The following is a 22,427-nucleotide window of genomic DNA, read 5'->3' as shown; positions in this document are numbered from 1 at the left end:
GAGAGAGACTCAAGGTCCTCAAATACCTGAAGGACCCAGTGAACACGGCTGCTCTCCCTCTCCTTTAACCACTCAGGGCGCGCGGCCCACGGAGCTCCGGCTCACATCTGCACACACCTGCTGGTGACCTGTTTGCTTCCACATGAAAAGCAACGAGCTGTCCAGAAATCTGTTGGTAAATTATGGCGAATTAACGCAGATCAGAGTCAGTCTGCAAGCCCCCGGCCACTCGATGCGAAGCCTCTCCATTATCCAGGCAATCACCCCACTGGTGTGTAAGGGGAGGCTGCGCGGTCTAACCGTCACCGTCCATGCCAGGAACACCACTGAACGCCAGCCGTCCTGACTCTGCCACTTTAAAGGTGATCTGGACACGTTTTTAACATCTAATGTTCATTCAGTCAACAAATGTTTAATGAGTGTCTTTATGATCCCTGTTCTCATGGAATTTATTTTCTAATGGAAGAAGACAGACACCATATAATGAACAGAGAGAGGGGCACAAGGATAGGTAGGAAGAACTTAGCGGAGTGATTAGAAGAGTTAAAATGGTCATAAAACAGACCGTGACGGGGCCACTAATTTAGGGTGTAGTCATTTTAGAACTGGTGACATTTAAGCTCAAGTCTGAGGAAGGAACTTTTCCTTTCTGGACATCCATCTCCTTTTCTTTTTTAAATCCTCACAGGAGGACATTTTTTCCAATGCTTTCTTTTTTTAGAGAGTGCAAGGGAGGCAGGAGAGGGTAAGGGGGAGAGGGAGGAGGAGGAGAGAGACAGAGAGACAGAGAGAGAAACATTGATGTGAGAGAGACACATCAACTGGCTGCCTCCTGCATGTGCCCCGACTGGGGCCAGGAAAACTCCAAGCCCCGGGTTCCTTTTTTCGTAAAAACACAGGAAAATATACTGAGTGACGGGGATGGAAGTTTTTTAAGGGCACGTCAGTATTTTGGCCCACACTGTTCATGCGCCAGTTAACTAGAAAATTACAAAACCTGAAAAACTCAGATAAATTGCACCCAGGGGATTAACACACTAAACTCACCCGCCCCCTCCTCTACCCGTCCCCCACCCCCACCCCAAGCTGGGGCACATTTCCGGAACAGAGATGAAGGCCTCTCAAGCTGTTGAAAATGAGGGCCTCTGGATTTTTAATTCTGTTAACTCATCATTAGAAAACTAGAAATGCCGTCTCTCTGAGACGAGTGGGGCAGCAGGCTGCACAGACTCGGTGTTAATTTTGCAGGAGCTGGCCTGGGTCCCGGCATCACATGGATTTGTGGGGCCACTACCTCGGGCACCTAGGGGACAATTAAATATTAAGTCCTTCTTTGATGGCTGCAATGTTGCCGGAGGATCCCCAGCCACAGAAAAGGCAGCAGTGCCTCATTTTCTGGTCCCTGAACATGGCAATATTGTCATCTAGCCTCATCTTTACTCGGAGAACCCGTCGCCATCCTCATGTTCCCGCTGAGCATGCAGAGGGACAGGCAGCTCAGCTGCCACTACACTTCCCTTCAGCCCTGCTTCTCCCCCGGGAAAGGGGAGCCACCACAACTAACAGCACCGGGGAGGCTCTGACCGTATCTCAGGAAGAGAAACACGACCGACCACGCGTGTGAGCACGAAGCCGGCGGCTCTGCACAGGCACAGGCAGCATCTGGGAAAGTGCAAGGGCCTCTGCACAACGTCGCCCCAATAGCCAGACTGAGGGGCGCCCTGTGTCAGGCTGGCTGCTTCCCTGGAGGCAGCGTCAAGCGAGCACCCAAGGACCTCCGTCTGTGACCAGGGAGAACATTCCAAAGCAGCGCGCTCCTCACCTGCCGCTGGGGCCACGTGGCCTTGAGGATGGCGTCCGTCCGGAAGAACACCAGGAGCCTGCCGTCCTCCTCACTCAGGTCGAACGACTGTCCCAGGACCTGCAGCGCGTGCACGCGGGGCCTCACGGGCCGCGAGTCATCAGCACAGAAAGGCCGCAGCCACTCCAGCAGGTCCTCCGGGGACACCAGCTCCTCCCTGCGGGGCAAGGTCAAGGGTCAGACAGGCGCGCCAAGTCCTTCCCTTCTCCAGTATCAAAGGCGGGGACTGACCTAAACACTTGTTTCTTGGGTGACTGTACTTCTTCTTAACTTGAGGGCAAAAGGTTAGGTTTTCAAAGGCTTACAGCAAACCACATTAGCTACTTAAAAACTACATAAATAAGTATAATTTTTAAACAGTATCACATTAAATTGCATTACCTAAAACTGATAAAAATAACCATTAATTAATATGTCCTTAGCTACTCTGTTTCTTATGCAAAGTTTAGTAAGTAGTATGCTTATTTCAATGAACGATAATCATAGCCCCAGGCATCACTCAGGAATTTTATATAAACTATTACTATTGACAATAACTATGCAAAATCAGATGGTTGCCGGGGTCCAACCCCAGCAGGTCCAAGGGTCCCCAAAGGTGTGGACGGAGTCGGCGAAGAAGGAATGACACGAAGACTGAGTTCAGTTGATCATCATAGCCGGGTTCTCTGGTCAGGGTCTGGTCAGGATCTCTAGCGAAGTTCTGGTTAGGATCCCAGAGAGGTTCTGCTTCAGATCTCCAGCCAGGTTCAGTCACCAGGTTCTAGTCAGGTTCTCTTGCCATGTTCTATAGTCAGGTTCAGTCCAGGATCTATTGCCATGTTCTCTCCAGCGAAGTTCTTCTGTCTCCAGGCTCCGTGTAGGTTCTGTCTTCTGAATTCTGTCTCCTGAGTTCTGTGTTCTGAGTTCTGTCTCTCTGTCTGGTTACATCTGTATTTATACCAGTTGATTCAATCCTATCAATCTCTATTACAAAGGTTAGGGCGTTTCTTATCTCCATTCCAGGGAGTAAAGATTATGTAGCTTAAGCATGATTGTTTGTAGTGATTAACTACCCGCCTGGCACTTAGTTAAGGAGTTTCATCCCCTCCCTGACTTCAGGGAAAAATTCCTACCTGGGGAAACAACCTTTCTAGGAGAGGCATCCCCTCCCTGACTTCAGGGAAAAATTCCTACGTGGGGAAACAACCTTTCTCAGAGAGGTGACCTTGGTTAAAACACAGCGCCAAGAAGGTGAGCAAACATATTAAGAACAGTATGCCATATATGCCAGGTCCCTTGAAACAGCGAGGATGGACCGGCTCCCGGCAGATGGTAAGTTCCATTTTATTTTACTTTTCTACTTTCACTAATACATAGTTGACATATAATGTTGCATTAGTTTAACATAATGATTTGATATATGTATATATTGCAAAATGATCACCATGATAAATTTAGCTAAATCCACATAACCTGACATAGTTTCAAATTATTTTTTTTAATTTATCATTGAAAGTATTACAGATGTCCCTTTTTCTGCCCTCACTGTGCTGAGGGTTAAAAGTTATGACTTTGTCTTTCTTCATCTTTTTTAAGCCAAAAAAAAAAAAAATCCTCTGAAGTTTTTGTGAAAAAGCCTTTGTAATTTTTCTCTGAAATAAAAAGTAAGACCTTGCTCTCTATTTCCATTCCCTAATGTGTTCCTCTTTGGAACCCGAAGCTTAAAAGCTAGTCCGTATGCAAGACCCACAGTGGATTCCTCAGTGTATCTGGCTGGAAACTAAGAAAAACACGGCCCTCTAATCTCGGTGTGACGTCCCCAGTGGGCAAGCCTGGGAAGCCCCGGCGGGAGGGGCTTAGGGCAGAGCCTGGGAAGGTCCCTTTCATCGAGGAGGCCAGGCCAGGCCAGGGCAGCAGGACCTGAGAGCAGCAGTGACAGCCGCCCTGGGGAGCTGCCAGTCAGCCCTGACTGACAGGTGTGTGGGGAGGCAGCGCGCCTCCTCTGGGGGGCGCTGCATGCTTCCCACACAGGGCAGCATCTCCGTGCTGTGTGCTGCTGAATCCACAGCTGCCGGCACCTTCCTCAGCCAGGAGGACTTCACCCCCTCCTCCTCTAACACTCGGCTTCCCGAGACCAGGCCCGATGGCACCCTGGGGCGTCCTGCGCTGACTCCCCGGCAGCATAAACCACGCCCTGCACTTGGCTTTCTGCACAGCTCTCCCCATGCTACAGCAGAGTCACCAGGGCCGGGGCAGGCTGGCCGCCCTGCAAGGCTCCCAGCTCCGAGCTCCGAGCTCCGAGCTCCTCGGTGGGAGGTTATTTCCTACCCATAGTCAGTTCCTCCTGACTTCCCAGGGCCTGGCACACAGTAAACACGCAAAAGAAAGCAAATAAATGTCTCATGAGAGTGAAAGGCTTGAATCAGCCACTGCTGCAGGTTCCTCACCACCCAAAGGTCCATGAGCAGCAGTCCAGAGAACCTGTGCAAGGTCAAGTGCAAGGTCAAAGGCAGAAAAGAAGAGGCCCTGCTCGCTGTGTCTCCCACACGCATCTACGTGGCTCATCCTATACTCTTTCATCCAGACCTCGGGCACAGAGCAAGGCATGGAAATATGCCATCGAGGCAACTGGGTGCTAAGTTGTGTCTGAGAGCCAGACTGGAGCCTGGTTCTAGTCCCAGGTCTGATCTGGGAAAAGTCAATTGCCCTCTCTGAGCTTCTAGCCTCACCTGAACATGGCAGCAACATACGCAGCCATCAAAAATAGTAATCATTAAACCTATAAAGATAAAGATGTTATAACAGCAAATACCATGAAATGTGCGTGTTTATAAATCTTGATCAACATGATATCAAAATGCATGTGTACCTGAACAATAACGGCATAGAAGTTAATAACACAAACAAGAACTCTATTACTGAATGGAACTACTGGGAGTTTTCTCAAACACTTCTTCATTATTATTAAATCACATTTTCCATTAAAAAAGGAAAACTGGGACAAAGCCTTCCAGGGTCAACATGGGTATCAGACGTAGGAGAGATCTTTGTAAACTCAGGAAGTATCTAACCATTCATTCATTGTTGCCACTATTCCTATCACTGCCATTGCAAGCAGATGAGAAATTCTTTCTAAAAACGGCATTAGAGACACATACCTTCTAGACTTATACAACGTGAACGCTTAGTCCTCAGACAAGACAGATCTAGCATACAGAAAGCTTTGTAAAAAACAATGTAACATATACTCTAGGAATTTCCATACTTAGTCACTACAGTTAGTGGTGACAGCTGTGTCCCTTCTCTAAGCCCAGAGAGCCCTCTCCCCAGCCGCCCTAGGAGGAAGGTCAGGACACCAGGCTCTCTCAGCAAACAAGGCTCAGGGCAGCAGGTGAGCAGAGCTGACGGGGTACATGCAGCTGGGGAAGCCGTGTGTGCACCTGCAGAGACACTTTCAGTTCTGCAGAAAGCACTCAGCTTTCTTCCAGAAACGCCTCAAAACAGTGCTTAGTCTTGGAAGTATCTCTCTCTCACACACACACACACGATTCTGAGGCTCTGGGGAAGGCCCTGAGTGAGATCACCACCTGTTCCAGTCTTACCCCTTGTCCACGCTGGCACGGACGGCTGCTACGACGCCTTCCAGGACCTGGAGTGGGTCCCGGGGCCCACCAAGGTCGGCACCGCCTCCGCTGTGGGGGGAAGAGAGGAACAGTGAGAGACAGCTCGGCACCCACACTCAGATACCCCGGGTGGGGGTCGGCACAGCCCCTGCAGCTCGGCCTTCATGGATCTGCAGTCTGCAAATGTACAGGGCCCTGTCCTACATGCAAGGACGTGAAAAGAACACGCTTCTTCCGGGAAGGAACTCACAGTCTAATACATTTGTGTTTTCCTATCAAGAGAGTAAAAAACCCTACTTGCATTCTGTCATTCAAAAAGCATTCCATGGACATTAAATACCCAAGCCATTTCCCACATGAAGTATGTAATAATCATCCCAATTCTCCAGTAGGTCTATTTACTCCTATTTCCAGGGTACCTAGCAGAGATCAGCACTGCCACGTTTTACACCTGTTCTGCCATTCCACAAGCCCAACGGCCCATGACACAGGCACTATTATCACGCCCAGTGTACCACTGCGTGAGTCTGAAACTCTAGCGAATTTTGAAAATGCATCAGAGGAAAAAGACGTTTTAGATGAGTTTTTTGAATAGTTTAAGTTATATGATTTAAGTCAACTGCTGGATTCAGTTACTTTCATGCCTTTGTTATTTTATACCTATTACATTTTACTAACTCCCTCAAAGGTAACTGTTATGGATATTGTCAATGGGAGTTTCTTTTCCTTTACGAAGAGGTGGTTGAACTCCTAATGTCCCCTTTCCTTCCACTGCTAAAGACTTAATTCACACTTATGGACTGTCTTAAGTGTGTAAGTATAACATTTATTAGATCAGCCCAAATCAAAGCTTCAGTAGAACTGATGCAGCGAAGGAGGTTAGAACTAAAACTTACATCAGAATTTTTTAATGTAAAAATATCTTTAACTATTAATGGAAATGTGCGATTTTTAGTAAATAAACTAAATTCATAAAGCATGAATGGTTCAAAATTTTTATTTTTGTGAGCTTCCTGTAAAACCTTGATTTAAGAAACAAAAAATAACTCTGAATCACAAGGTACAAAATGTGGTGAATAAGTAAGTACCTCCTCATTTGCAAGAGGAAGGTGGTTCTATAACCACCACCACCAAAGCCAATGTTAATAATAGAACAAAGCTCTATTAATTTGGCTTTATTATTTCTAAAAACTGTTACATTTTATTTCTCTCTCTCTCTCTCTCCATATGAAATGGCCAGCTACCTCAGAGCACTCCGGTGAAAATTGCATGAAGCCAGGGTAATTAAACTGATAAAGGCTCATTTGATTTCAGTTCAGCTGCTGGAAACTGACATGCATTTAATCAAAAAGTTCCTCAAGAGCAATACAGAATTACAAAGAACGCTTAAAAGGAGAATGAATTAAGCACAACTAAATCTTTTAGCCTAACTGCATTATTCACACAAAGCACTCGACGACTCATTATTTTCTTAGCTTAACTCCCCTCTGTTCTAACCCTCTGGATGCATTCCTATAAAGACACCAGCATATGGATACAAAGCTGGAATTTCTCAATTGTGAGTTTTTTGGTTTTTAATTATTTTTGCCATCATTTCAGGTAAATGATGTCCTAAGACACTTCACAGAAGTCTAACTTCAGACTGTGACTAACCAGGCCTTGTGAACTTCCTAAGAACCTCTGGGAACCATTTCCCCACAGCTACGCGAAGGGACACTGGGAAAGGCGAGATCTGCCAACCCACCCTGAGGTCCCATGCAGCCTGACACCTGGCTGTTCCACATGCCATTTTGGCCTTTCCCCTGTTTCAAGAATAACTAGGAGGGAGGAGGTGTGGAACCAGAAGTTAGCTACTTCCTTGACAGATTACACACAATACCAACATGAAACGTTCTCATGGTTCTCTAGTCTCAAGACATTGGACTTTGGGAGATCTAATCATCTGCCTCTCACTTCTGCACAGAACTTCACAGTTCATGGGACGCTGTGCCGGCATGATGATGTTTTATCTTCCCAACAACCATGAACCAAGCACTGTCATTGGCAGAGTCTCAACTCACAGAGTCTTTTCCTCACTGGCTCCTGTATCGCTCACCTCAACGCAGAAATGATTTTCATCACTGCACTCTGTACTACGTCCTTGGGCGAGAGGTCAAGGGGGCCCACAGCCACCGCCAGCAGCTGCTGAATCATCGCCAGAGGCTGACCGTCCAAACACATGGCCACGGCTTGATCGTGAAGTTTCCCTCTTTCTGACCGGGAGAGATCATAGAGGTGGCTGTATTTCTGCAGTATTTCCTGGGAATAAATAAATAAATAAACAAATAAAGTGGAATTCAACTTCTAAATAGCCCAAAGCAATTAAATGTCTACATGTACACAGAGAAGCATCTAGAAGCTTCTCAAAGCAAATACAGGGCAACCTGGTACCTTTAAGTCCAGCTTCCTTGAAACAAACGGCTGTTTTGATAATGACCCTCTTGGTCCAACACACTGTTCTACCCACTGAAAGACCATACATGTTTCAAGGAGAGTAGTGACAATTCTCCGATTTGAATATGATATATTTGCTTTAAAAATAAATAAGACAAGTATTTAAATTTTTAATCAAAATTGTTACACTAATAAGTACAGACCACTCGAACAGCCAATGTTTACCCTCGTTCTTGTGACTGTGGGTCACAGCTGGGACAGCCAGTGGCTCCCTATCTCCCTCTCACCATGACTCCATGCTGTGCATCACACGGGCTAACGGGACTGAGAAACACAAGCTGAAGGGACACTGTTACCACACTTCTGATTCTCCCCATCATCTCAGGGGTTTGTGCTTAGAAGTCTCAGGCGGATTCTGAAGTTTTCCAGTTGTTCATTATCTGAATTCCTCTCCACTGACTAACCTTTCTAGTTAGGATCTTTCTTTACAAGCTAAGAATACAATCCTATATAATAAAGAGCTAATATGCTAATTAGACCGAACAACCGAACGACCTTCCGGATGTCCTTCCAGACAACCTTCTGGATGAAGCCGGGGCTGTGAGGAGCTGCGAGGGCCGAGCCCCTTGCACAGATTTCGTGCATCGGGCCTCGAGTGCTTAATAAACATGTAAGACCTAAGAAAAATGAACAATGAGGTCAGTGGCCACTCACAGGTTCATTTACTATAGCACTAAATTTTAATTTTAAAAAATGTATACATCTAAACACTGTCTTCACCGACATAAAAACCATGTTCTTACTGATCTGTCAACTTTTCAGTTACGGGAAAGAACATCTAAAAACCCCACAGCTGTTCCCTGTGACCATTCAGATAAATGCTCCAAAGGCCACCAGAGCTTTCTTGTACAGCCCTGGCACACTGGGCCTCACACCTCTCCGTGGGCAGCCCTGGCACACGGGGCCTCACACCTCTCTGTGGGCAGCCCTGGCACATGGGGCCTCACACCTCTCCGTGGGCAGCCCTGGCACACTGGGCCTCACACCTCTCTGTGGGCAGCCCTGGCACACTGGGCCTCCTGCTTCTCCGTGGGCAGCCCTGGCACACTGGGCCTCACACCTCTCCGTGGGCAGCCCTGGCACACTGGGCCTCACAACTCTCCGTGGGCAGCCCTGGCACACTGGGCCTCCTGCTTCTCCGTGGGCAGCCCTGGCACACTGGGCCTCACACCTCTCCGTGGGCAGCCCTGGCACACTGGGCCTCACACCTCTCTGTGGGCAGCCCTGGCACACTGGGCCTCCTGCTTCTCCGTGGGCAGCCCTGGCACACTGGGCCTCACACCTCTCCGTGGGCAGCCCTGGCACAGTGGGCCTCCTGCCTCTCCGTGGGCAGCCCTGGCACACGGGGCCTCACACCTCTCTGTGGGCAGCCCTGGCACACGGGGTCTCACACCTCTCTGTGGGCAGCCCTGGCACAGTGGGCCTCACACCTCTCTGTGGGCAGCCCTGGCACAGTGGGCCTCACACCTCTCTGTGGGCAGCCCTGGCACACGGGGCCTCACACCTCTCCGTGGGCAGCCCTGGCACACTGGGCCTCACGCCTCTCCATAGGCAGCCCTGGCACACTGGGCCTCACACCTCTCTGTGGGCAGCCCTGGCACACGGGGCCTCACACCTCTCTGTGGGCAGCCCTGGCACACGGGGCCTCACACCTCTCTGTGGGCAGCCCTGGCACACGGGGCCTCACACCTCTCCGTGGGCAGCCCTGGCACACGGGGCCTCACACCTCTCTGTGGGCAGCCCTGGCACAGTGGGCCTCCTGCCTCTCCGTGGGCAGCCCTGGCACAGTGGGCCTCCTGCCTCTCCGTGGGCAGCCCTGGCACAGTGGGCCTCACACCTCTCTGTGGGAAGCCCTGGCACACTGGGCCTCACGCCTCTCTGTGGGCAGCCCTGGCACACTGGGCCTCACACCTGGCCATGGGCTGGGTCTCCTAACCTCATGAGTGCTTTCTGAGACACCACAAGGGTCTCAACTGGGGATCAATTTCACTAGCAAAATAATTCATATCAATAATAAAATTATATTGAAAACAGAATACAAAAACAGAATGAATACACTCAATTAAAAAAAAACCTACTGAAACAGGCAGGGTGGCGATTTCTGAATTTTTCTGAAAATTCAGGGGGAAACCTACCATTATTCAGTTAGAGAGCACAGAGCTGCCGGCTAGAAGGGGGCTGTCCAACCAGAGCCTCCGTCCTCAGCCTGGCGGCCGCCCCCTCCCTCACCCCTTCTACCTCCTCACCTCTTTCTTCCCAGATTATCAGTGGTGTGAATTGGCCTAAAATCCTTTTAAAAGAAGTGAAGAAGTGAAAACTGAATTGACTATCAAGCGATAAAGAAGAGGCGAGAGATAAAGGCTTGAGGACTATTTTCAAGGATGTCTGCAAGGCTGAAACCTGACCAGAACTACTACTGTAGCTTTCGAGGGTAAATGAAAGAAAATGCTGACATTAGCCGGGCAGCTGAGCTTCTGGAAGACGCGTTTCTTTCATTACCTGCTCGCTGTTCCGCAGAGAAACAATGAAGCTGTGGCTCAGGGTGTCCAGGTGAGCGAGGGACTTCTCCAGATGACTCAGGGCGTCTGCATAGGTCACCTTAGAGTCCCCAGCTTCCTGCACGTCCTCTTCCGGGTTTCTTTTCCGCGGCTTCCCAATAAAATGTTTGACTGTCTTAATAGCCTTGTTCGTCATCTCCTTGCGTACTTCCACAGACAGCTTTAAAAAAAAGGAATGAACAACAATGAGACAAACCAGCCCGCGCTATTTATGGCGTGTTTAAAAAGGCATTCAGGAGACAGAGAGAGCAAAGGTGACATTTTAATATGCAACTCGAACCAGTGGGTAGGGCTTTTGTTATACTAGTTTTTCTCTGGAATATCATTTGCACTGTTAAATCAGTAAAAAGAGGTTTCTTTTTATATGAGTCTTTTCTTTTAATATACTTTTGTTGTTGGCAAGTCCTCTGCTCCAACATCTAAGAACATATACCCTATCAGCTTGGCATGCTCGGTCTAGGCCCACACAGAAGTCTGTGCTTTGTAGAACTTGATATTGGCCACAGGAGGTGAGCGCATATTTTCAGAGTTTCCTTTTTTTTTTCTTTACCTCATCACTAGTTTCATCAGAAAAGCTTTTTTTCCTTATTTTTAATGGTATTTAAAAATAACTAAATAACCTGACACTTATCAAGAATATAGAGTGTAAATAAATGCAACCCTAAGTTAATTTTCCTGATGAGCCAGGACCTCTAAGACGCCAAATAATATCAGGAAAAAGATGCAAGGCTTTTATTTCACTGGGCATTTGAGTTTTTCACCTCTTAACTTTGTAAAAACAGGTTGATTGCTGAAGGACGTTAGCGTGAGTTTAAGAAGTATAAGTTTAACACTGAATTTACAGTTAGCAAACTTATTTTTTATAAATTCTTCTATGATGGAACAAGCAAAAAGTAAAAGAGAAAAAGATGAACCAAAATATACCAGAGTAGAAAATGGCAATTTCTTCACTAACCCTAATCCACAAGGTACTTTTATTCTTAGCCGTCTTTTTTGCGAAATCCACAGAATGAACATGTCACTCATATGCATCATTACCATAATAACCAATCAAAGATTTGAAACTATTCCCTGACAGCAATTTGTAATTACTATTCAAAAAATGTGGATTTTGAAAGATAAGTGACTAAATTGTTCTATTGCTCAATAAATAGATAATGAACATCAACTTTCCAGGCCCTGGAAAAATGAGATAAAAATATGAGCCAGGCTTAAAGAAATCACATTTAGTATAGGAGATGAGATGGTGGGGTGGGGGTGGGGGGGATTGAGGAGTCACCCATGACATCTGCACATCTCCTTGGGTCTACCTTCAAGATACACCCAGACTCCACCCAATTCCCACCCCTTCGCTGACACCACTCAGCTCCAAGCCACCATCGCCTCTTGCATATTCCAAGGGTGCTCCCTGGCCTCCTGATGGACATGGCAGAGAGGTAACCACCACACACACGCAGGCTCCACTGCATCTGCCCGACCCAGCTGGGGAGGCGCAGGTCCCAGACGGTAGAGCGTCCTTCGGCTTGGACCCTACAGACGGTGGTACAGAGCTCTCTGCCGCCTCTCACCGGAACAGGAGCATGAGGGAACCTGCACGCTTGCTGTGTGAAATGAAACCACTGCGACTGGGGGTGGACTGGCCACTGCAGTGTGACAGCAGCAGAGTGACATTTCACAAACATGACGCCACTCCTCCGCTCACATCCGTTCATGCTTCCCAGTTCACTAAGAATAAAAGCCAGTCTCCGAAGCCTACAGGACCTGCTCTTCCCTCACCTCACCTGCCTGTCTCACCTCCACCCCTTCTCCACACTGTCCCTCCACTCCCGGCACCCTGGCCTCCTGGCCTCACTCAGCGCCCTTCCACCTGCTGGTGCCCTGACTGCAAGTCCTCCCAGGAATCCTCCTGGCTGGCCCCGGTGCTGCCCTCGGGGCTTTCTCCTGACCCACCATTAGCTTTTTTCCTTTTTAAATACATTTTTATTGATTTCAGAGAGGAAGGGAGAAGAGAGAGATAGAAACATCAATGATGAGAGAGAAGCATGGATCAGCTGCCTCCTGCAGACACCCTACTGGGGACTGAGCCCGCAACCCACGCATGTGCCCTGACCGGGAATCAAACCAACCTACTGGTTCACAGGTCAACGCTCAACCACTGAGCCACGCTGGCTGGGCTCGGCGTTAGTGTCTTTCTTCACAGCTGATATTGAGCTTCTGTCTGCTACTGCCTGTCACTGTTATCGTCACAGACCCGGACGGTGGCTCAAACACAAAGAATGCCCCATTTGCTGAATGTATGGTGGGCAGATGACAGTATTTAGGGAAGACAGAAGGGCAAAGCAGAGCTGAGAGGTGGGAGCTCAGGGTGGATGTGGGACCCCCGGGAGCACTGCATGCAGACAGAGCAGGGCCGTGCAGGTCTCTGCTACACGCTCTTGTGTTTGTTGAGCTGGTTGGTTTTCACGATGCTTTAGGCAGACCTAACACCCAGTCTCAGCTAAGGGCTGTGAGAGAACGGGCCTGGGCTGAACTTGACCTGTAGGCCGTAGTTCACCGGCCCCTGAGCTACAATACGGAGAATCTACAGTTGGGAGATGAACTGAGAAGAAGCTGTAAATGGCCTCGGGCACCCGGCTGGCTACACAACCTGCACTCTGGGAATGCGGACACCACTGAGGGCAATGACATGGACTGTCTCGCTCAGTCCCCATTTAAAAACACTCTGTAGGAGAATCTTCCTCCAAAGAAATACCGGAAACTGCAGGTTCCGAGGGGAAAAGGTCAGCGTTGCTCAAGCCTCCCTTCGTGGGTCCTTCCAGATCAGCTCAGAGTTCACCCTCGCCTCAGGACGCCGTTGCCCCTGACACCATCTCAGCCCAGGCACACGCCTCTCCCACGCCTCCCTAAGGCACTCCGTGCTCTCCCAGATCCAAGAAAGGTCACACTGCATTCAACTCGTCTGCTTATTTGTGCGTCTCCCTGACTAAACAACGAGCCCCTTCACGGCAGAAGCTGTGCTTCCTAGGTCCCTGCATCGCTGGCACCTCACACGCTGTCTAGCCCAGTGGTCAGCACTCATTAGTCAACAGAGCCAAGTATCAACAGTACAACGATTGAAATTTCTTTTGAGAGCCAAATTTTTTAAACTTAAACTATATAGGTAGGTACATTGTTATTAACTTCATTAGGGTACTCCTAAGGCTTAGGAAGAGCCACACTCAAGGGGCCAAAGAGCCGCATGTGGCTCGCGAGCAGCAGTTTGCCGACCATGGTTTAGCCCATCGCAGACCAACAGGAAGTAGCTGCTGGGAACTGATCAACTCTGATCAACAACAGGGGAAAGACCCTTTCAAGAAGCAATGAAATGACACATGCTGACGTGTCCCTAGAAACGTGTGTTCAGAATGTGCCGGAAGGCTCCGATTTACTCTGCAAAACCCTGTTCCTGGCCGAGGGCCCCAAGAGCCTAAAACTGGGAAAGGACATTTTAAAGGACTTGAAACCAAAAAAAAAAACAAAACAAAAACTGGGGCCAGATGCCATTGGGACAAGGACATTAAACTAGCGATGACTTTCTGTTCATTCATTCTGTAGACAACGTCCCCTGAGTGGGTGCTGCACGCTGGGTGCCTTGGGCCGTGCTGGGCACACAGACAGGGCTAGATCAGGCCCGCCCCGAGGTGGTCCAAGTCTGGCTGGAAATGCGGGGAAGCATGATCCTCATAAACCTACACCAGGGTCAGGACAGGATGCCGTGAAGGGTCCTGAGGCGCCCTTGTCCCGACGGAACGGTTGTAAAGGAGGCTACGTGTCAGGAGAGTCCTCGGGCATGAGTGGGCTTTAAGACAAGGGGAGACTGCCAAGAGGTCACCGGGCCTGGGAGGAAAGGGCGTGGCTGGGACGCAGAGGGCAAGTAAAGGCCATCAGAGAGGAGGACGAAGCCAGCAGTGTTGACCACGGGAGGGGCCTGTAGGTTCTTCATCACCTTCACGCCCGGGAAGCCTGACAGAAAGGAGCTGAAGCGGGATCTGACGCCTTCAGTGCGATCGCTTTCAGGGCATGGCTTGATCTGAAGTCCACACGGCCATTTTCATCACGGGCAGGCGCTTCAAGGCTGATCAGTCTCGTGAAACTGGCACTTTCCCTTTTTGAAATGAGCATCGCATGCCTCTGAAGATAAGGCTGAGATTGAGAGATGCAGGGGCCTGAGAAAACCCAGCTGCTACCCACAGAGTCAGGTGGGAAACTGGGGTTGGCATGCTGCTTACACCGGAACAGCCACGACGCAGGACAATGGCAAATCAAGACCAAAATTATCTTATTCACATATTTCCACATCACCGTTACTCTGAGATTGAAAACAATTTCTTTGATTAATAAAGGATGGCTAGACCAGCCGTGGGCAAACTACGGCCCGCGGGCCGGATCCGGCCCGTTTGAAATGAATAAAACTAAAAAAAAAAAAGACTGTACCCTTTTATGTAATGATGTTTACTTTGAATTTATATTAGTTCACACAAACACTCCATCCATGCTTTTGTTCTGGCCCTCCAGTCCAGTTTAAGAACCCATTGTGGCCCTCGAGTCAAAAAGTTTGCCCACCCCTGGGCTAGAGAGCCACTCAATGTGGTCTCCATTTAAAACCTCATAGGACTTTTTCAACTTTCCCCCCTTCAAGCACAAACACCCCACCCCTCGCCACATGCTAGGCCTGGGGATACACAGGTAAATCCACACACACTCCCTACCTGTGAAGATACACATCCCAATGGGGAAGCCAAACATAACAATAGACATTCGTAAAGCGCAGCTGAAGTATCAGTTAAGTATGTGGGTGCCCCTAGAAAAATGTCTGGCCCAACCAGCGTGGCTCAGTGGTTGAGCGTCAAACTATGAACCAGGAGGTTAAAGTTTGATTCCTGGTCAGGGCACATGCCCAGGTTGTGGGCTCAGTCCCCATTGTGGGGTGTGCAGGAGGCAGATGATCAATGATTCTCTCTCATCATGGATGTTTCTAACCCTCTCTCCCTCTCCCTAATCCATTTAAAAATAAAAAAAATAGCCGAACCGGTTTGGCTCAGTGGATAGAGCGTCGGCCTGCGGACTCAGGGGTCCCGGGTTCGATTCCAGTCAAGGGCATGTACCTTGGTTGCGGGCACATCCCCACTGGGGGGCGTGCAGGAGGCAGCTGACTGATCTCTCTCATCGATGTTTCTGACTCTCTATCCCTCTCCCTTCTTCTCTGTAAAAAATCAATAAAATATATTTAAAAAATAAAAAAATAAAAATATCTATCTTGGAAAAAAGGTAAGCAAGTCTGCACAAAGGTGGGGCAGCCCACCAGGATGTGGAGGCTGCGCAGGTCTTCCTGGGAGGAAGGGGCGGGGCGGGCTCCAGGCAGAGAGAGCGGCTTTATAGAGAGCGTGCTCTAGGCTGTGACCCTTGATCTGCCAGCATGCAAACACCCCAGGGGGATCACATGCCCCCGAAACAGTGGCTCACTGCCGCAGGGGTCCCGAGGGCAGAGCAGCAGCTAACACTACATTCGGGGAAGAGGAAGAATTGTTTCTAAAAGAGATCAAATATCCCAGGACTCTGACCCACAGCTCCTCCCCACCCGCGCTGCCAGGGAGAGGTGACACTCCTCCCCTCCAGGCTCAGGGAGCCACTGCTGGGACGAGGAAAGGCGAGGTGGGCAGGGCCGGCAGGTGTGCTCAGGCAGGGACTGTCCTGCGGGAGGCGGGGCCCACGTGCAGGAGGCTGGGGTCACCGCGGAGCATGCTGGGAAACCACACATTCTCTGTTAGGGGCCAGGTCTCCCACCTGGGGTGTGTGTGCCACCTTCACGCAAAGCCTTTTCAAAGGATACACGGGTGCAGACGGGTTTAAGGGCACTGGTTTCTGAATGTCCGCCTTCCCTGACTTCTCTTTCCTAACAGTGACCTTCCTGAGTCAGGGTACCTTTTCCCTTCACCGCAGGCCTGCCTCACTCACCCAGGAGAGGCCGCCCCGAATCCCACTGGGACACGCTGTTCTGGAGTCCAAAAAGCTCCAGAATGCCAAACAGAGGGGCCATTCAAAACACTGGTGTGTGAAAGGATTCCAACAGCGGAGAGCAAATGTCCTTATGCTTATCACACAGTTTCCAATTATTTATTCTCAACAAAACTGAGTTGTCAGCTGATAAGTCATTAAAAATCGTTTTTAACAAGAGATCACTATTTGAATTTTGGGTGATAGCTTGGAAGGCATTCAAAAAAATGAGTGGCATTGCTATGACATCACTCCTTCCCCATCCACTACATGAACAAGACTTTTAAATATTCATATCTATAGAAATGCAAAATGGAAAGAATTGATATTTAATGCAATCTCAATCTAGCAATAAGTAACAGTCATCCAAGGGCACATAAACTAATTAAAAACAATGTTTAAAGCCCTACCCACCTCATTGAGATGCACATTTAAAATACAATTTTATTTTTAATAGTTAATACTTATTTATCAAAAATGTTAATGCATCTATGTTGTTCTGATCTAATGTACGATGCAATAATTCAAACAATAACTCAATGCAGAGTTATCATAAAAAATATTAGAGCCCTATGGTCACAAGAAACACTTTAAATGTTAATTTCTATTTTTGGAATTATTTTTGATGCAAAGAAACAAGACTTTTAAGCATAAAAGCACCTCATTCTGATAAATTACATGAAGGTGAACTGTAAAAGCTCTCAACACAAACAACTCTGTGGAACTTTTTCATTAAGAGACCTGGGCAAATCCTAGGTGACTTCCGCAACCACAGGCCACTGGGATGGATGCAGTCCCTCTTAAAATACCCGAGAAAGTGACTGCTCCCTAAGCTATTTGTTTACACCTTCATCTGTAAAGTGTTCCCTCTGGCTGTCCAGCAGGCAAACACCCTGCCTCCCGTGCTGGTGTCCACTGGACAGGAATGGTCCTGGGTCCCATGTAGAGAGCGCAGTGGGCACTGGCTAAGGGAGAGGGCACGGCTGCTCAGTGCACATCCCTTCACAGCTGGAGATGGTCTTGATACGACAGCCATCAGGAGATAAATCTGTTTCTAAGTCCAGGGACTTAGTAAGAGGAGGGGACGGGCTGGATGAACAAGGAAGGGAGGGGAGAGGGTCCACATCACTGAAGGGTTACTGTTGAATGCGAACGCAGTGAAGTCTGTGAAGTCTGCCAGACAGGAGCGTGCAATGGGGAGGTTATTTTCACACTCCTCTCCCCGCTGCTTTTTTCATGTTAAAATTTGTTGCACGTTATTCTGAGGCTGTTTATTAATTCCTCTCTCTTCCCCAAGATCCCACCCACCCCCTGTGAGGTTGGAGCCCATACACTTCGCAGGAAGGGGAAGGCCCTTCTCGCACTTATGAAGGACAGGGCTGCAAGGGCTGCCGCCAGACACCTCCTGGGGGCCGGTGCACAGACTTCTATGATGGGGCTGCGCACATGGCTGACAGGACAAACCGCAGGGAACATTACAGTAATACTCTCTCCTCCTGTAAACCTGTTTGCAAGGCTGGATTTGAAAGGTCAATGAAGGAACTGGTTCACCTGAGCCAGGTGGAGGTGCACCCGGATGGCTATCATGGGCTTCTGGAAGGAAACGCTGGTCCCCTTGTTATCACAGGGGGACACCGACAACATTTAAGGGAGAACTCGTGGACTTGTACAAGTCACAGTATTCAGAGTGAATGCTAATCCACAGCCGTCCGTCGAGTAAGCAGCCAGGAGGGGCCCTTTAAGATAGGTTATCTGCGTGGCAACAATCTCTTCCTAATCTGAGCACAGCTGACGGGACCAGGCAGCGATGCAGCTGGGCAGCCGCCCAGGGGCTGGACAATGGCCATCCACTGTCCTCTGCTCTACATGCAACCAAACAGGTGCCTCTCCAGGGAAACTTTAATGTGAGGGTGTGTGTGTGAGAGTGAGTGTGAGTGAGTGTGAGAGGTGCGAGAGCCAGAGAGAGCAGGTTCACACATTCAGGTCACAGCCCATCCGTGTTTGGGAAGCTTCGCTCACTGAGCCCGTTCCCTTGCTCCCACATCACTGGTATTGGTGTCTTGTTACTCTTACTACAATGCCCATTAATTGAAGTGACCAGAGGGGGAGGCTTCATACATCCTGAAAAAAGAAAAATCCTAACACAGGGAAATAAAGAGTCATGCCGTCTGCAGATGACACGATTCTCTATATAGAAAGAATGGTTTGGGAAACAACAGCCTATGACCGTGGTTCTCGAAGTGAGGCCCACAAGCCACAAGAGGCCCAGACTCTTTCAAGGGCTTTCTCAAGTCGAAATTATTTTTATGACATTAAATTATCTTTTCATTATTTATCTAGTTTCACTGAATTGATATTTGTATGATGGTTAAAAATACTGGATAAAAGCGTGGGAACTTAAGCACAAATCAAGGGATGGCATCACTGGCATTTTCACTTAAGCATGTTCTTGAAAAAGGAGTAAAAATTATTAGTTTTACCAAATCTCAACCACTGAGGGCACAAGTCCTCAGTGTCCCGTGGGAAGAGCCAAGATTTACGCCTGGAGCACTTCACTGCGTGCGAGCAGCAAAGGCCGTGGGCCTGGCAGGGCTGGAGCTGACGGAGCTGCTTTCTGCAGCGGCCCCAGGTCTGCCTGAGAGAGCGAGGGATAGACACGGCGGGAACTCTGACTTGGGCGTCTGGCAGACAGTCCTCCAAGTGAACAGAGTGAGCCTGTCACCTCAATAGAAACAGCTCACTATATTTATTGCCAATGACAAAATTTGAGCTCTCAAGCGAAAAATTAGAATTCTGGTAAACTTGTGCCCACCACTGTGAGCTGACAGCTTCCTGATACTTAAAGACTCATCTGCTGAGGCAGGGGGTTCATACTCATGCGCATGCTTTGCTCATAGTACATAAAGCAACATGTCAGCATCAGGGTGCTCTCCGTAACTCAGCAGGTCCCTCTTTTCCAAATGCCCAATGCATTCTATTCCAAATCAGACCTGGGTGCAAGAACGAGTCAAACTGTAATCTAGACCAGCGGTTTTCAGACGGTGAGCTGCAGGAATGTTTAAAACATGCAATGCCTGCCTATTGAGTCAGGGGCACTGACCTCTTTTCCCTCAGATTGTCAAATAAGAAAATGACAACAGCCAACACAACAGTAGCTGTCTGGTGTAAATGAATCAAAATTAACTTGTGTGTTTTTTTGTCAGATAAACAAAAAAATATAACCTATTTTTTGGTGTGCCGCAGAATTTTAGTAGTTAGCTTATGTGCCATGAGATGAAAACAGTTGGCAATCGCTAATCTAAACCAACAGTTTTGATGTGAGCAGAGTACAAAAAGTTCATGACATGGATTCCATTTCCACATTACTAGTCTTAAGCTCTATCGCTTGCTGAGTTTCAGTCACTATCTAAGAATCCCCGAAATTATAGTCTATTACAGCACCCCCCCTTCTCAGGCCTCATCGCTGGATTTCCTTCACTTACTTCAACCAAAATGACAAAGATATGTCCTATGAAGCCAGACATAGAAATGTAGAATGATGCTGACACTTCATCAATTATTTTTCTTTTGGAAGTATAGTTATTTCCCATTAAAATATGCTATTCATGTCCACCTATAATGGGTCTATTTTTGGTAGTTTTCAATGAACTAAACAAATATTTCTAAAATTTCTTGGTTTTAATTTCTAATATAACTACCAATGAATATAAACTTCATAAACGAAAGTTCTTTAGGGTCCTCAGTAATTTTTAAGAACGTCAAGGCATCCAAAGATCTAAAGGTTTAAGAATCACCAAGCTGTGATAATAACTATTTAAACACCCACTCAACGACTTCCTGCTTATGCTGTGCTAGGAATTAGAATATTAGAGATAAAGGCACCAGCCCTACATTCAAAGAATTTCTGATTTCGTTAAAATTCTCAATATTAAGAATGTTACTGTAAAGAAAAACTTCATTTTAAGTCTCTTAGAGGAACGTCTTTTGCATCTTAATGTCACCAATGGCAATTAATATTATAGATGGCACATAGCTGATGCTTAAATACTGAGAGTTTTATTCTGAATCTACATAACATGCATTCGATCGATGTATCGGAAAGTCAGGTATGTTGTCACGTGGTGAGGAAATGTGCACTAGCTAACCATGCTCACACACGTTTTGGACACCGACTGCCCATTACAGTGAAAACGTGCTGCCATCCTCAGTTAAAAGGCCATCTTAGCACCGTGAAGGCCCTAAAGGTACAGCGACAATGCGGCCCTCTGAATGATTCTTGAGCTTTATATTAAGTTGGATTTTTAAGTCATATCCCAGTTTTTAAGATAAATGTATTCTTCCAGAGCTTTATGTCACACAGTCTGGTTAATGGGATAAGGGAGAAAACAGCAGCTTATTTCAAGAATCTGAACTGTCATCATATGAAACACAGATTTCCTGTGCTGTTTCCACAGCTCCAGAAGGCAGGACCAGAAAGTGGAGACTGTCAGGAGCTCGAAGACAGATGCCATCTATATAAGGGTGGTAGCTTAATTATCAATAGAAATGATGCTTAAAGGTCAGAGGTCAATCTAGATAAGAGGCTCTCTGCCGGGGTCCAACCCCAGCAGGTCCAGGGGTCCCCAAAGGTGTGGACGGAGTCGGCGAAGAAGGAATGACACGGAGACAGTGTTCAGTTGATCAGCAGCCTAGCCAGGATCTCCAGCCAGGATCTCCAGCCAAGTTCTGGTCTGGATCTCCAGCCAGGTTCTGTCTGAGATCTCTAGCCAGGTTCGGTCACCAGGTTCTAGTCAGGTTCTCTTGCCAATTTCTTTAGTCAGGTTCAGTCCAGGATCTTTTGCCATGTTCTCTCCAGCGAAGTTCTTCTGTCTGTAGGTTCTGTGTAGGTTCTGTCTGTAGGTTCTCCCTTCTTAGTTCTGTCTCTTTCTGTCTTGTTACATCTGTATTTATACCAGTTGATTCCAATCCTATCAATCTCTATTACAAAGGTTAGGGCGTTTCTTATCTCCATTCCAGGGAGTAAAGATTATGTAGCTTAAGCATGATTGTTCATAGTTAAAGCGATTAGTTACCCGCCTGGCACTTAGTTGAGGGGTTTTATTCCCTCCCTAACTTCAGGGGAAAATCCCTACCTGGGGATTCAACCTTTCTCGGAGAGGTGACCTTGGTTAAAACACAGCACCAAGAAGGTGAGCAAACATATTAAGAACTGTATGCCATATATGCCAGGTCCCTTGAAACAGCAAGCATGGACCGGCTCCCGGCAGCTCTCAAGTAATTTTCTGCTCTAATCCAAAGGAGACAGGGTCCTCCCACCAGGAACGGCGGGAGCTGAAACAGAGGGTGCGTGAGGGTGGGGTGAGGGCGGCAAGCGCCTGCCCAATCCAGGATGAGCTCTGGGCAGGATCCAAGAAGGCCTCTTCTAATTCTGTCACTACCTGGGGTTTTCAAAGAAGGATCCCCGCAAACTTCTGGGGAGCATTTAGTGAGTGAGAGGGGTACTTTTCACACCCTTACTTCTCATGTAGCTATACCAGCAACTGAAAGGGGTGGGAAGTAAAAAACACGAACGCTGAGATTACACACAGCTCCTCCGATAGGACCACCCGTGTCTGAGCCACACCAGTAGTGTTGGACTTGCATTTAAGCTTCTTTGACCATTTTCCTGGATTTCTAACCCACTAGCTTGTTCTCTGTACCTTCTACAAAAATGTTTCTAATTACTGAATTGAAAAAGCAATAGGAAAGCAACTCTAACCAAACTGAACCAAAAGACACAATTTAGAATGGGAGCACATGCACTTCACACATTTGTATTCCTTTCCTTCTATATATCCATCACCTCCAACGTCATGCAAATTCCACCTCTGCCTACGGGAC

At 47.9% G+C, this 22,427-nt stretch overlaps 1 protein-coding gene across 1 annotated transcript in view; it reads right to left on the bottom strand.

Moving 5' to 3' along the window:
- NBAS (NBAS subunit of NRZ tethering complex) overlaps positions 1-22,427 on the bottom strand; it is a 203,367-nt gene that overhangs the window by 17,421 nt on the left and 163,519 nt on the right. The window contains exons 45-48 of the mRNA XM_059660511.1: positions 10,456-10,674; positions 7,559-7,761; positions 5,443-5,532; positions 1,823-2,018 (exon numbers count right to left, since the gene is read on the bottom strand). Of these exons, the coding sequence (XP_059516494.1) occupies positions 1,823-2,018; positions 5,443-5,532; positions 7,559-7,761; positions 10,456-10,674 (708 nt within the window). The remainder of the gene's footprint in view (positions 1-1,822; positions 2,019-5,442; positions 5,533-7,558; positions 7,762-10,455; positions 10,675-22,427) is intronic.

Source organism: Myotis daubentonii, chromosome 12, assembly GCF_963259705.1.
Source record: "Myotis daubentonii chromosome 12, mMyoDau2.1, whole genome shotgun sequence".
Lineage (NCBI taxonomy): Eukaryota > Metazoa > Chordata > Mammalia > Chiroptera > Vespertilionidae > Myotis > Myotis daubentonii.
This window is presented reverse-complemented; position numbering and strand designations above follow the sequence as displayed.